Genomic DNA, 13,646 nt, shown 5'->3' with positions numbered 1-13,646 from the left:
GGAGATACTCTTGACACAGAATTCCCTTTGACTGTCCTAGGTGCCTCCTCAGGGACTCACTGAGAGCACAGAACTTCAAATTCAATGAAATGTGCACCAACTTCTGAGTCATGAGATCAAGGTTTCAAACCACCACTGCTATTTAATATTTTAAGCATTATTGTTACTCAAATTTATCCTGAAGGTTTATCTCAGGCTTACTAAAAACATAAACAGGGAAACTATTGGAGCTGAAACCTTGTGTATTATATAGGTGGGCTTTTTCTGTTGTTTTAGTAAAACTCATCAGCATGTACATGTTCAGGCCATAAATCCTTTCTGCATATACAAACTATGGTGGCACAGAAGACTGGAATATGGAAACTTGTTGTAACAAAAGCATGGAAAAAATACCACTGGAAGCAAAAACACATATTTAACTGCACTGCTAGCCACCCTTGATACCAAAAATTTTTCACAGCAAACAAAAGAAAAAAAAGTGCTATAAGAAATCAAATCTATTCTTCACTATGCAAAAAGTATATACATCTTCCTTTGAAATCCTGCTTCTTGCTAAACTGGCAAAGTACAGCCTAGAAGACATAGTCGTCTTCTTTCTACCTGTTAGTGCAGAAAAGAGATAAGGATTAGGAAACAAGCCACAAGTCTGTCCAAACAAAGAGCAGACAAGCCCCAAAATTGGCTATTTCATAGGTTAGGAAAGCTCACCAATACATGCAGACTCTTGATGTACCATCTCCTCCCATTAGCCAGAGGCTCTAACTGTACAAACTGCAAAATATTCTGCTATTTACTCATCCACATATTTATATAACACCTCACATTTCTGACAAGAATCTCCCCCAGCTTTCCTACTTGAAAGAAGTGAATCATGACTCATTAAATAAAATTGAAGCTTACGCTGCTTGGGTACAGCATCCTGTCCTTTTCATTAGCTGCAGCCACAGTGAAAGATATAGGCTCTCTACATCATACAGCAGCATTCCTCCACAAAGTCTTCCTCACGCAGAGGAAACTATTCTACTTCCACCTATATGCACACCCTTCAGAAAAGCTAACAGTACCAAAAGACAAATCAGGCTCTCTTTAGCAGCACCCTCCCTAAACAATTTGGTTAAACTACAGTAATCTGGGGAATAACTCACTTTCTAATCCATCAATTTTGTGTTGGAAATGAAGAGAGGGTGGCAGAGAAGTGTTCACTGCATTCCTGACTGTCTGTTGCCTTGTGCTGCAGAGTGCTGTACACTTTTCCAAAGGGAAATGCCACTTTGCTTTCCATCCATTCTGCATCTGCTTAAGTGGCAAGGTAGAGAGTAAAGCAATTCAAACTTGCCTAAATTTCTACAAGCTAAAATGAATTGCTGACCATCTTTAGTAGTTAACCTGAGAAGTAGAAGCTTACCATGAACAAATGGCTCACATGAAAACATTTTAGGCTAACAAACCCCACCAGATATAGCAGACGCAGTAAACATTTCATACATCTCAGACCATTCCTGGAAAACACCCTCCTCCTCCACAATGTTCTTATAAAGGCTTGGACTCCACAACCCCTGTAAAGTGAGGTCAGGAAGGGATCATATTTAGTGTGCAGAAAGAAAGGCAGTTGACAATTCTTCCTTGCACTTACCTACACTTGTAGGAAATATATCCTCGTTGTTGATTTGCATCTCAATCCAGTCCATGAGGAGATTCATGTACTGTGGTGCTGGCAGTGCTGTAGGCTTCTTGTATTTCATATCATCTTGCCACCGGTACTCATACTTAGGGCCTCCAGACATCACTGGGCAGGTCCTCTCCGTGCAGAACTCACAGATAGTTCCATAAATGAGGTTGATCCTGTTGAAGAAGTCAACAACATGGACAGCCACCCAGTCATTTTGGTCTTCTCCCCTGGGCAACTGTACAGCCGCTTTCAAGTCCACACCTGAGTGCAGAGTGGCCTGCGCTCTTTTATGTAGCTCAAACCTCTGGGTTCCTGGTTCAAACTTGCGTTTTGGACGAAAAGTCTTATCCTTATTAAAGACTTGCTTCAGTGCTATTGACATGTCTGATGATCTTCTGCTCTGCAGCAGATGGCAGAAAAACACTGCTGAGATTTAATTCAGGTATCTGAAAACACTTTCCCCCTATCACAGGTCCTCCTTGTTCTTTTCGTCACAGAAGTTCGTGTTGACTTCAAAGCAGTCTACTAGCTCTTCCACTGGAAAGCCTTCTCGAAAGGCTTCATGTCCCTAAGGATATGGAAATGATTTATATTAGTGGTAAGCTCAAGTTTGGACCCATCAGTTTGTTGTTGTTTTAATATCATTTTCTATTAATTATAAGATGAAAGGCAAATTTAAGTATTTAATAAGGCAGATTAAAAAAAAAAAATGCCAGTCTCTAAACTGATGAAAACATAAAGCATAAACAACATATACACATATATATTTATTTTTATGTATTAAGGAATTAGCATCCCTGTCTTTTATCATACTTGATCCACCCTCTCAGGAATTCAACAATGGTGTTGATTTTCTACTAGACTGTGAAAAATGATTAAAAGGCAATGGTGAAGCTGAAAGTTTAAGAGCTCTCTTCATCTTCTCTACAGGGGAATAGTTGGCACAATGGATCTGTGCCTCTGCACTGTTCTGTCACCAGGAGAGGGAAGGGATTGTCCCACCCTGCTCTGTGCTGTGCAGCCTCACTTTGAGTACTGTGTGCAGGTCTGGATACCACAATATCATCATCATCATAGTATCATAGTATCGTGCGAGTTGGAAGGGACCTTAGAGATCATCGAGTCCAACTCCCGGGTTTCGAGCCCTCTGTGTAGCGAAGTGGCACTTCTACCCCTGCGCCACAGGGGGTATTCGAACCCGGGCCCTCCAGTGCCGCAGGCAGCAGCTTAAACCACTGCGCCACTGGGGGCACATATAAGGATGTGAAGCTACTAGTGAGTGTCTAAAGTGGAGCAACCAAGATGCAGAAGGGTCTGGAGAACAAGAGGTGTGAGAAGAGGCTGTGGCCCTCAGTTTTAAATTTTCACAGCACTACAAACATCCTACCCTATCAGTGTCTAATGAGCACTCTTCACGGGGTTATGTGTGCTACGCTGTTTCCCCTAAGCTGAGCATGGAAAGCACTGAATTCCTCTGAAGACAGTTGTAAAGCTTTCAATAGAGGCTGAAAGCTCTTGAAAAAGGCTTTTTTTTTTTTTTGTTTGTTTGTTTGTTTTGTTTGTTTTTTCTGAGCACCAGAAGAAAGTAACAAATATCCAGGCAAAGAGAAATATGGTGTGTTAGACCCTGCCTCCACACAGTAGAATGTAAGCACACGGAAAATCCTCTCCCAAATAGCTGTAAGATTAGTATCTGATCAATTTACCAGCAAACTAAATAACACCAGTTACCCTTTCCTTTTGCTGTTTTGCACATCTTTACAGCACCCTGCAGAGATACTTCAATCATGAGTTCATAAGCAGTCATTCTTCCTGTCAGCAACACATTAGCTGTTCAGGGATGGACTTTTGGGAGGCCACTGTCATACCTGACACAGCCCTTGAAGTAGCATTCCTGCACAGTCCGGAAATACTGAAGTATGATGAAGGCTGGGAAAGCCAGCCTCTTAGTAGTCAAATTAGGAGTCACTAGCAGGAAATGAAGGTGCTTTATGAGACAGCCTTGCCCTACAGTTTGTTGCAAAGACCATAACTTCCAGCTTTCGGATGCTCTGTGGCAGCAGGCTGTTTATTTAAAAGCCTTTCGAAGGACAGGTGATTACTGCTGCTCAGACTGAGTTGGTGACTGGCACACTTTCAGATGGCATGGAGCCAACATCCCAGTTTGCAATAAGGATGACAGACCAAGAGTTTCACAGCTCAGGTCACTACTTCTTTCCAGTTTAACATACACATCACTCTAACACGGCTACTTCCTCACCTGTAAATATTCACCATAACACAACAATAGTTTTTATTTAAAACAACAAATAAAACACATCTTGAAAAGATAACAGTATTCATTGCTGTTACACTTTTTGTCAAGAAAAGCAAAAGACACCATATTTTACAAGCTATTTTCTACTGAATATACAAACAAATATTATGTTTTCCCTCCATGTATTCAATAAATTTGCAGAAAAACAATTAACACAGAGAAGCAACAAAAAGTTCACCAAACAACTCATTGTCTCAAGTCTTATATGTACTAAGTGTGACATGATGAATTCACTCATAGGAGCACACATACATCATGGTCAAATGCAAATCAACAGCTAACAGATTAAAAGATTACCATACAGTCAGACAAACTGTACTTTAATACATTAAAGGGGAATGAAAATAAACAAGAACTTCCTATTAATTCCATGCATAGAGAATTTTCAGCATCTTGCAGTAAAAGGTAAGGCCACCTTCTCTTATTTCCCTGCAGATTTACCTGATACAAAAACATAATTACAAACCTGGAATGTACATGTCAAACTCATACTGTAATGCCTGCTATGAGTTGATTTCTTTTTACTCTCTCTTAAAATGTCCTGGAAAACTGTGCAAAGCTGGGAACACATGCATTTACTTTCTCAATCATTTTCACTCACAAGAATATAAGACAGAAAAGAGTACGGTGAAAGTAACAGAAATCAATCAGTCCTCTGAAATCACTTACTGCAGTTTTGTGAGGGTATCTGCTATCTAATTAACTCTGTTCTTCGCTCAAAAGTTTGCCAAAATGAAAGTAGAAAAACATGAATTTTGGCACCTCCCCCCTCACTTCTGGAATGGACAGGGATCCTGCCTGTTATGCTGTGTCCTTACTCCCACTAAAGCACCCAGCAACCAGACATTTCTAAACTGTTACAGATAGTATCACCACTACTTTCCTGGAAGAAACAATCTTTCATATTACTTACAAGGGACAAAAGAACAGGCTGAGCTTCAACAGAGTACCTCATTTCCAGCTGGAATTCACTCGCTTTAGGTTCGGATCCTTCAAAGGCTTATGCTAATGGAAAAGCTTTAGGCACAATCCACGGTCTCTAAAAGCATCTTTACTGCTTAGGCAATAAAGTGGTAAATAATGGCAGGATGGCCACTCCTCTGCTTTGGGCTGAATCATCGAGCCATTCCAGAAACTGATGCACTACATGTTGCAGTGTTGTGTTTTATTCAGCAAGTGATGAGAGGTCTGCCATTCCATTCTGGATCACAAACAGTCAATTAAAACTTTGTAGCATTACCAAGCAAACATATTGCTTCAAAATCATATAGCATTATCAAAAGAAAACCCATCCCATTACCTCAACAACAAATGGTCAACAAAACTTCAAGATTTTTACAGTACTGACGATGGAATTTGGCTTCTCTGCCATTATTTTCATTTTCATTATAGCTTTCATCTGTGGAGAATGAGAAATGCTCACAGTTTCATTATCCAAAGTGGTCTTGTGAGGGTTATCTCAGTGACTAAATGCTGTGAATAATTCTGTTATATCAGCTATAAACCAGTGGATTACAACTCCTTGAAATCAGCACAGTAGCACCACCCTTACACATAAAATCAAATTTGACTACTGATTACATATTTGGCATTGTTTGTGACTAACAGTCCTCATACCCCAATAACCCCAATAACACCAGCAGGAGGTCTCCTTATGCACACTGGTGTCTAAGGCCATAGAAACTGGCTTCTAATTCACGATATTCTCACTTCTCAGTTGGACCATTGATTTACAGCTGTCATTCTATGGGAAACTCAAATGGACAACTCCTTCAAATGACTCAGTGCATTTCCAATGAGGTCTGGTAGTTACCAACAGTTTCTCTTGTGAGAGTATTCCATGGCATGAATGATACTGTTTGGTGAACAGGTACACCAAATCAACACTTAGACCAGTACTGCCCACGCAGATACCACACATACACACACACACACACACACAGAGAGAAAAATAAGCAGAACATCATCACCATCCTGACTGAGTCACTGTTGAGTTAAAAACCCAACAAATCATTTTTTCACACACTTTCTATTAAATCACAGGCACAAGAATGTTAGATGACAGTGTTTAGAATCACACGGTTTTCATCGGAGCAGTTTAGAGAGCATAACACAAGCCTTAAGCAGAAAGGTAGCCGGTACAATTCCTATTTTATTTGTCAAGGAAGTGAAGAGGCATGACCTCTCCAGCATCAAAGACACAGTAAGAGTTCTATCCTGCGAGACACTGTCAGAAAATCAAGTCTGCATCCTCATTTTTTACATTTTTCTTTCCAAAAATAGAAGCTTTCATTCTGAGCACTTGCATGGTCTGGTTCAACGTCACCTGCAACCTCTAGAAAAGCATACACTTGATCAAAATCCCATTAAGTACTAACACTTTGTAGACTTCTCATGTTTGGCTTCATACCTGACTTCTGTTTTAATACAGGGCACAAAATTCTTTAAATGGAAGACCATACATATTATTCTTCCTTTTGAATATTCAAATGCATACTTTCTCTACTTTCCTGACTGAGAGCAACTATTATACTACATTACAAACAGTTCTTGTAACACAGTCAAGTACAAAGAACTATTGAGTGAACAATGGCCTATCCAGAAATCTTAAAACACCTTTCCTATTTAGACAGCAAAAAACATCAAAATAAGTAGGAATAATAACCCACATATCTTGCACAAGTTCGTGCAATTCTGGTAAGTTTAATCTTTAATCACAAGGGAAAAAAAAGTGCTGTACAATCACACCATGCAAATTCACGGTGGAAACTTCATGAAATGCATTTTTTACGGGGGGGGGGAAGCAACACAAAAACAAAACCACAAAACCAACACAACAAGTAAAATAAACAATAAAGCCACAATAAGCAAACAACAACAACAACCCTTACTAACCCGTGATGTAGACCTGCATTATGGTTTTACTAGACTTAAAAGAGACAGAAAAACGGATCAAAGCAAATTTGGGTTACTGCGGAAGTGTCTCTAAAAAGCAGCATGTACAAACACAGGAACTAGGTTTTAGAAGTCACTGTATCCTTTTCCACATGCCATCCCTTTCTCAACAATCTTCTAAGTTCATCAAAAGTGAGCTCCCATGGACTCTCAGTCTTAGAAGAAATACACAGAAATGTATAAACAGTGACTTTGTTTTCCACGTGCTGGTCTGCATAGTTTTTCCATACTTTCTACAGTGCATCTTTTCAGGAAAACTCATTATTAACAACAACAACAAAAAAATCCTGCTTCAGCCTTTATCTATGGTTTTTATGTTTCTTAGCTGAAAACTAAGCATTTCAATTAATGTGCAAAATAACAATGAAAGGAAGTTAACTGATGCCTGAGGACAAGAATTTGTTATTTCTTGTGGTGGTAAAAGCCCCAGCAACTCTAGAAAAATCTAGAAAAACTCTAGAACTTGGCTTGAAGTCCTTCTCACAGAAAGACTCCCATGTTTCTTCAAGTACTTCACTTTTCTCTAGAGCTACCAGGATTACCTTACATTGATCCTTATATGATAACCATGAGAAAAACAGTGAAGCCTCAAGGTCTTCAGCAGAAAGCGCTGACTGTAAAGAAATCTCACAATCAGAAACATCTCCTAAATATAAAGCAATGTCTATTCGACATGTAATAGCAAGCCTTTGTTTCACCTGTGCATGAGGAAAAAAGAAGAAAAAAGAGCAAGTGGTTTCCTGGGTTTAATAAAAACCACAAAAGTAAGAGATCACAGAATACAGTATAAACAGTATTTTAATAATCAAGGTGTCAGTGTTCAGTGGAATAAATATAAAGCATTTTTACTTGTTTTGTATTTGATTTAGAGCTGTAACTGCTTCCCCTACTGCCCTATTTCTAAGCTTAAGACTTAAAGAAGGAGAGCAGAATATAATGCTAACTGCCTATAAAGCTGGGTCCTGTAAAACAAACATACATCTGTAACATCTGACAAACAATTTTACTGGATCAGTTTCTGCTTAAAAACCTCTACACTAGTGTTGTTGCAATGTCTGTAAAAAAAAAAAACAAACAAAAAAAAAAACGAACAAACACCAGAATGACTCTGGCAAACTACAGAGATATTCATAGAGATTAAACTGGAAAACAATAAGTAAGTCTGAAGAGAGGCAGTCCCTCCACTATGAAAGGGGAACAATGGCAGGGATGAGCGAGGATAAATCTTAGATGTAACCTTCCCAATATACAAATTAGGCATGATTTCAGTATAGGTATAAACATTTCTGTATTAACGGAGGGATCATCTTTCAATGAATGCCATTCTAGTAGCTTTCAGAGGTATAACAGGAACTAACATCTCATCAGAAGTTCTGGAGAGGTGCTAGTATACCCTCATACTTACTTGCTCATTGGAAGTCTGTTGTAACAGCATCAATAGTAATCCAGCCATGAACACCTCCTTGCTATAGCAGACAGCTTCATGTCAGCTGAAAATGGGATTCCTCAGAATTACAGTACAGAAATCACAAAATATTCATGGTTTAGTTTATACTGCAGTTCAGCCCTTACTCCTCTGTTGTTCAAAAACTTAAGGTTATGACCCTCTGCAGACTGATGTCAATGCAAGAGTAAGTATGGCTGTAATTTCTTACTGGAAAGTTATGTTCCACTTCAACTCTTAGCTTTTCATGTGCCTGTCCTCTTTTTGTGTCCTCCATGATATGTTGGGAGTTGGTTGAGAGAACAGGGAGGACATGATAGCTTCAAGGACATTACAATCTTGTGAGAAGGTTTGGTGAGCAAGAAGGGCAGACGGGCAGAGACTAGGCAGCGAGGGTCCCAAGTTGTTATGGGGTCAGGGTATTGTTAAACTGTTTAGTTGAGTGGAAGGCAGCCTATCATTTGTTGTGCCATGTCTGGGTTATCCAATTGTATTATGCCACGACTGCAGCTGGGGGGTATAAAAGGTTGTTTGCACAATAATAAAGTTGTACTCAGTTGTTAGCTCATATTGAGCCATCTCTGAGTTCCACAATCCCGCTCCCACACTGATATGTGACCCAAGTGGATATAATTCCTTCCAAGGAGCTGTATAACACTGAGTACTCAACTAAATAATAAAGGAGACCACTGATTTTTCACCCCAGTAAATTTCTTTCATCCCTTGCATGGATACACAGCACAGGGACACCACAGAGCACTGTCTGTGGAGGGCAGAGGCTGGGATGGATGAAACATGGAGGTATGCCTTTTTAGCCACAACCACTGCAGTGAATCACAGTGTTTGCCATTATTTCAGCACTTCCAAGTCCTTAAAGCCAGCTGGGAACTCCCTTTGACTCCTGCATCTACTGAGGCTGAATTCTGACGGAGCAACAGCATCATGCAGTAAAGCATGTTCAGTTCTGACAGTCCTTTTAAAAGATGTGGTTTTGTTTTGTTTTTTTCAGCTACACACCCAGCTCTTACAGTTCTCCTCTTGGTTCTCAGACAACACAGGTCTAAGCTGCAGCTAGCACTCTTAAAAGCACAGCCACAAAGCCGCACTCTTCGTACACCAACAGTGTTTGCTTTCAGTTGTATGAGTCCCTGTGATCTGCTACTTCTTTCCACTAGTAATAAAACAAAGCCTTTACAAATGCACGTCCATAGCTTAGCCAGCTGGTCTTGCAATCATTGCTCTTGCAAACACCATACCGGTGGACACCATGGCTGACCTATGCTCTGGTAGGAGTAGCAACAAAACCAGATCAAAAACCCTGCCTTTGGCCAAAATCCCGCCGTCTCGGTGTACTGTGTCCCCACTGAATTTACTGAGAGAAAACTGTTATTATCACTCATTCCTTTAAAAATATGAACAGGATGGTTGACTGGAATAAATAAATTCTAACAGCTTTCAGAAAACAGAGATGCAAACTAATCTACAATGATTCTCCTTAACACACGCTTTTTTTTCCTCCAGTTCATTTCATTTCTACCTTCAATAAAGATAAAATTTTACTTTTACCCTCTGAATACTCTCCTTTGAAAAGAGAATAAGAATGAATTAAACTATGGTTACACTTCATAAATCTCTTTGTTCTGTTCAGCTTAACTTGCTCCTTAATCTGCATTTTGGCTTTCAAAAGTGCTGGCATAACTGAGAAGATGGCACTACAATACAATTTCCCAATACTCACCCCAACGCCAAGAACATTCACACAATTCTCAAGGACATAATCTAAAAGCTGAGATTTAACATGAATCATCAAAGTCCATTTTTGAAGTGTCCATGTCAGGTCATGCAAGTGGTAAGAAATAAAATGTACACACACAAAAATGATCCAGCAGTCTCAGATATAAACTCAGGGCCTTACTCTTCTGTGTGTACAGACTCGCTGGAGAGCAGGTCTCTGTACATAGCAGTACAGCCCTTCTGCTAAAAGTCAGTAGTAGTCTATCCCCTGGAACTTCAAGCTCCCTACTCTTCATACAGTGGCCAAGCTCTTTATTTTTAGACTAAGCCTTAGTTTTAGGAAACCACATGTGTTTTCAAGAACATCTAAATCATACATTCCACCGTATAGTATCATTTGGTTTCCAACTACTCATTTTTACATTGAGAAACAGAGCTACAAAGGCAGAGTCATACTACATAAGCTATGCTGGCAAACACAAATAGCTAGGACTCTGCTCAGAAAACCACATCTACTCAGAAAACCAGATGTAGAATGGTTAGCCTAAATCTGTCTTCTTCCACTGAAGCTCAAGCTGACTGTACCACGGAGAAAACAGGAGAAGCAGGTAGGTGACACAACGCCTCAGTGCTAAGCAGCTCCAGGTTTCAGAGCAAAAGACCAGCAGGAAGGCTATAGCATCATCATGTGGTGTGCTGCACCCTTCATTACAAACAGTTCTCAACATGGCATAGTGATTTTGCATTACAAACATTGCTGAGAGACAAGATCGGCCCAAAATCATGTAGCAGTTGAGGTTATGTCTGATCCAGACAGCCTCTCAATTTGACCTCTAACTGAGTGGGACTGTTATGGGCCCTAAAGCAGGAAGACATTGAAGGTAGCTCCACTACTAACCATGGGGGACAGGATTTATTTGTCTTTATAAAGCAGTGCTGAACAAGAAAAAATGCATACTTTTTCAACAAATGAAGAAATATTTTTTAAAAAAGTGATATATTAACTACAAATATCTTTCAATTCATGCCATAAACCTAAAATTTTGTACTGAATCAATTAATTTTAACCCACAGTTCTGCATGAGTACTAGAAAAGCTAAGTGATCTAAAAAATAAATACAGGACATCTGAAGAGCTAAATATCAGAAGAAATCTTTGCTTCCATCGAAGTTCCCAATGTATATGTAACAAATAGCGAGTGGTAGCAACTACAGTTAATTATGGACATTTTCAAACTCAGACCAGAGAGAGTATTCCAACTTGTATTTTTGAAATGACACAAAAGGTTTCACAGATCAGACCAGAGATGATTTTGCAGCCTAAAGGTCTGGTGGTTCTGTGACTTGGCAAGACACACTGCACTGCAACAACACTCAGTCACAAGGCATAGCCTTTGTAGTTGAAGTCTGGTTGTGTGTCGTCTTCTTCCAAAATTCAAAGAAATAGATCACCCAGTACTGGACTAATTTGGCTTGAAGGCTGAAGAGATTTCTGTCCAGAGAACAGTTCTGACTACTACCCTGTAATTTTATCATGTTTGACCTTTTCATTTGGTCAAAATGACCTACTATTTCACGAAGGGGAGGAAACACTGGAACTGTTAAACATATGCACCCCCATAAACCAGACTAGAAACAGAATACCGGGTGATGTACTCATCCACACTCCAAAGCTCTAAGTTAGCAGCTTATAATTCATATTAAAAAAAAAAAAAAAAAAAAAAAAAAAAGTGTTTGCTATCTATGAGATCAGAAATATAACACAAGTAAATAAATGAACTCAGAGACATGATCTAAAAAAAAAACAACCACATGCTATTGGGAAGAACACTGAGATAATAAATACCTCCCCTGAAGACAGCTTGCCTCCTCTCCAGTTTACAACAGTACAGCTGGTTTTGGATCAAGGATGGTTTGTGGAAACAGAAAAAATATCCTCCAGTACAGTTTAGTAGCAAAAACTATACTAAATGCAAGAACTATGCAAAAAAAGGATAGAACAGTAACACCAAAGGAACCCTTCACTAGGAGTAGGTTGTAGGGACAGCTATGGAATTACATTCTTCTCCACACACACCCAAGGAGATTACAATGCAATTTTCCAGCAAACTAAACTGATTTCAAAGCCTCTTCTCTGCCACTACATACTGCTTAATCTATATTGTTCTCAAAAAGCCACTCAACAAAACAAAGAAAACTTCTCTCACCAGCTGATCTGGAAAGCAGCTTTGGGTGTTTTTTTAATTAGCCCCCAAGGTAAGCAGTTCGTTTGCAGAAGCACAGTATTTAATCATTCTTTATAGTCCTTACAGACCCTGAGGAACCAAAATAAGACTCACAACTAATTCACAACTTTACACCTTAACAACTATACAAGAGATACAGCTTTTCAGAAGCCAAAATAGGTCTTGCAATTAGTTAATAACTTTACAATTGAAAAAGAACAAAAAGAAAAAAAAATGAGGAAAACAGAGAAAGAATGAGAGTCAGAAAAATAGACAGAAAAAAAGACTGGTCACGAGTCTATTTCGGACATCTGTTTTGAGGAGTTCTAGTGTCAGCTTGCAGCACTGGAGAAGGGATGGGAAGTGTTAATGCACTCATCCAGAAGTCACTGTCAAGCCAGTAAGCAGCAATGTTGACCACCAAGATGATGAAGAGGACGATGATGATTTGGGGTCCCCACCACAGGCATCTTTTTATGCCTGTTGGGATGGTGCATTTGCAAACCTGAAGATGTTTCACCGTAACAAGTTTGTCGAAAACAAAATTCTAACCAAAACTTAGATTTGTCAGCAAAGCAAGTGTAGTCTGTTCTAAGGACAGGATATCGTGTCTGGTGATATCAGCCTTCGACTGGCTACCACAGTGATGGCCTTGCTCTGCAAATGTTTGAAACATACTATGCACAACCTAGAAAGTCAGAAAGTGCTTTTGCTGATCCTTTACAACCACAAAAGCACCCACTATGAGACTCTCAGGATCAGGCTCTCCAGAAGTATAATAGGAAGAAAATTTTCTTCGCTCTAACTAAGAATTTGGTCTCTCAAGCCAATCTCATCATTCAGCACTACAGAAGGAAGGGAACAAAGTTGATTTACAACAAGTAAAAGTGATCAGCAAGGTAGCGTTAAGATGGATTCTTTTCTGACCATTAAAACAAGCAGTTACCCTGAAGAAAAACAACTGATTACTCACTATGTTCTGTGACCAGAGCAGACAGCAAACAGGGAAAGCACAGCCAGTAGTCTCTGGAAGGCAATGCTTGAAGAAACCCAGTCTGAATGGCAGTCCTTCCCCACTGCAAAGCTTAGTTTATCTCTAACTAAAAACCAATTGCTGATGTAATTAAAAATTAGTGAATTTGATGTAAAGCTGGCACAGTTTTAAAGTGGGAGATGTCAAGGCATCTAAGATTCATCCTACAGAACTACTTAATGTGGCATGTTTCCCACACAACTATTTCTGTACCTCCCACAAAATTTCTGACCAAGAAAAAAGTAAGCTTCATATTTCTACATGTACATT

The 13,646-nt window shown here is 39.4% G+C and overlaps 1 protein-coding gene across 7 annotated transcripts in view; it reads right to left on the bottom strand.

Moving 5' to 3' along the window:
- The window catches only part of MOB3B (MOB kinase activator 3B), a 74,474-nt gene that overhangs the window by 39,621 nt on the left and 21,207 nt on the right, over positions 1–13,646 (bottom strand). For 6 of the 7 annotated variants that reach the window (XM_072359470.1, XM_072359472.1, XM_072359469.1 and 3 more), the window contains one exon: positions 1,634–2,237. In XM_072359470.1, the coding sequence (XP_072215571.1) occupies positions 1,634–2,051 (418 nt within the window). In that variant the 5' untranslated portion in view covers positions 2,052–2,237. Of the gene's footprint in view, positions 1–1,633; positions 2,238–8,346; positions 8,422–13,646 lie in introns of those variants that run through there. The other variant, XM_072359473.1, reaches the window with a different exon arrangement.

The sequence above is a fragment of the Excalfactoria chinensis genome, chromosome Z (assembly GCF_039878825.1).
Source record: "Excalfactoria chinensis isolate bCotChi1 chromosome Z, bCotChi1.hap2, whole genome shotgun sequence".
In the NCBI taxonomy this organism is placed as follows: Eukaryota; Metazoa; Chordata; class Aves; order Galliformes; family Phasianidae; genus Excalfactoria; species Excalfactoria chinensis.
This window is presented reverse-complemented; position numbering and strand designations above follow the sequence as displayed.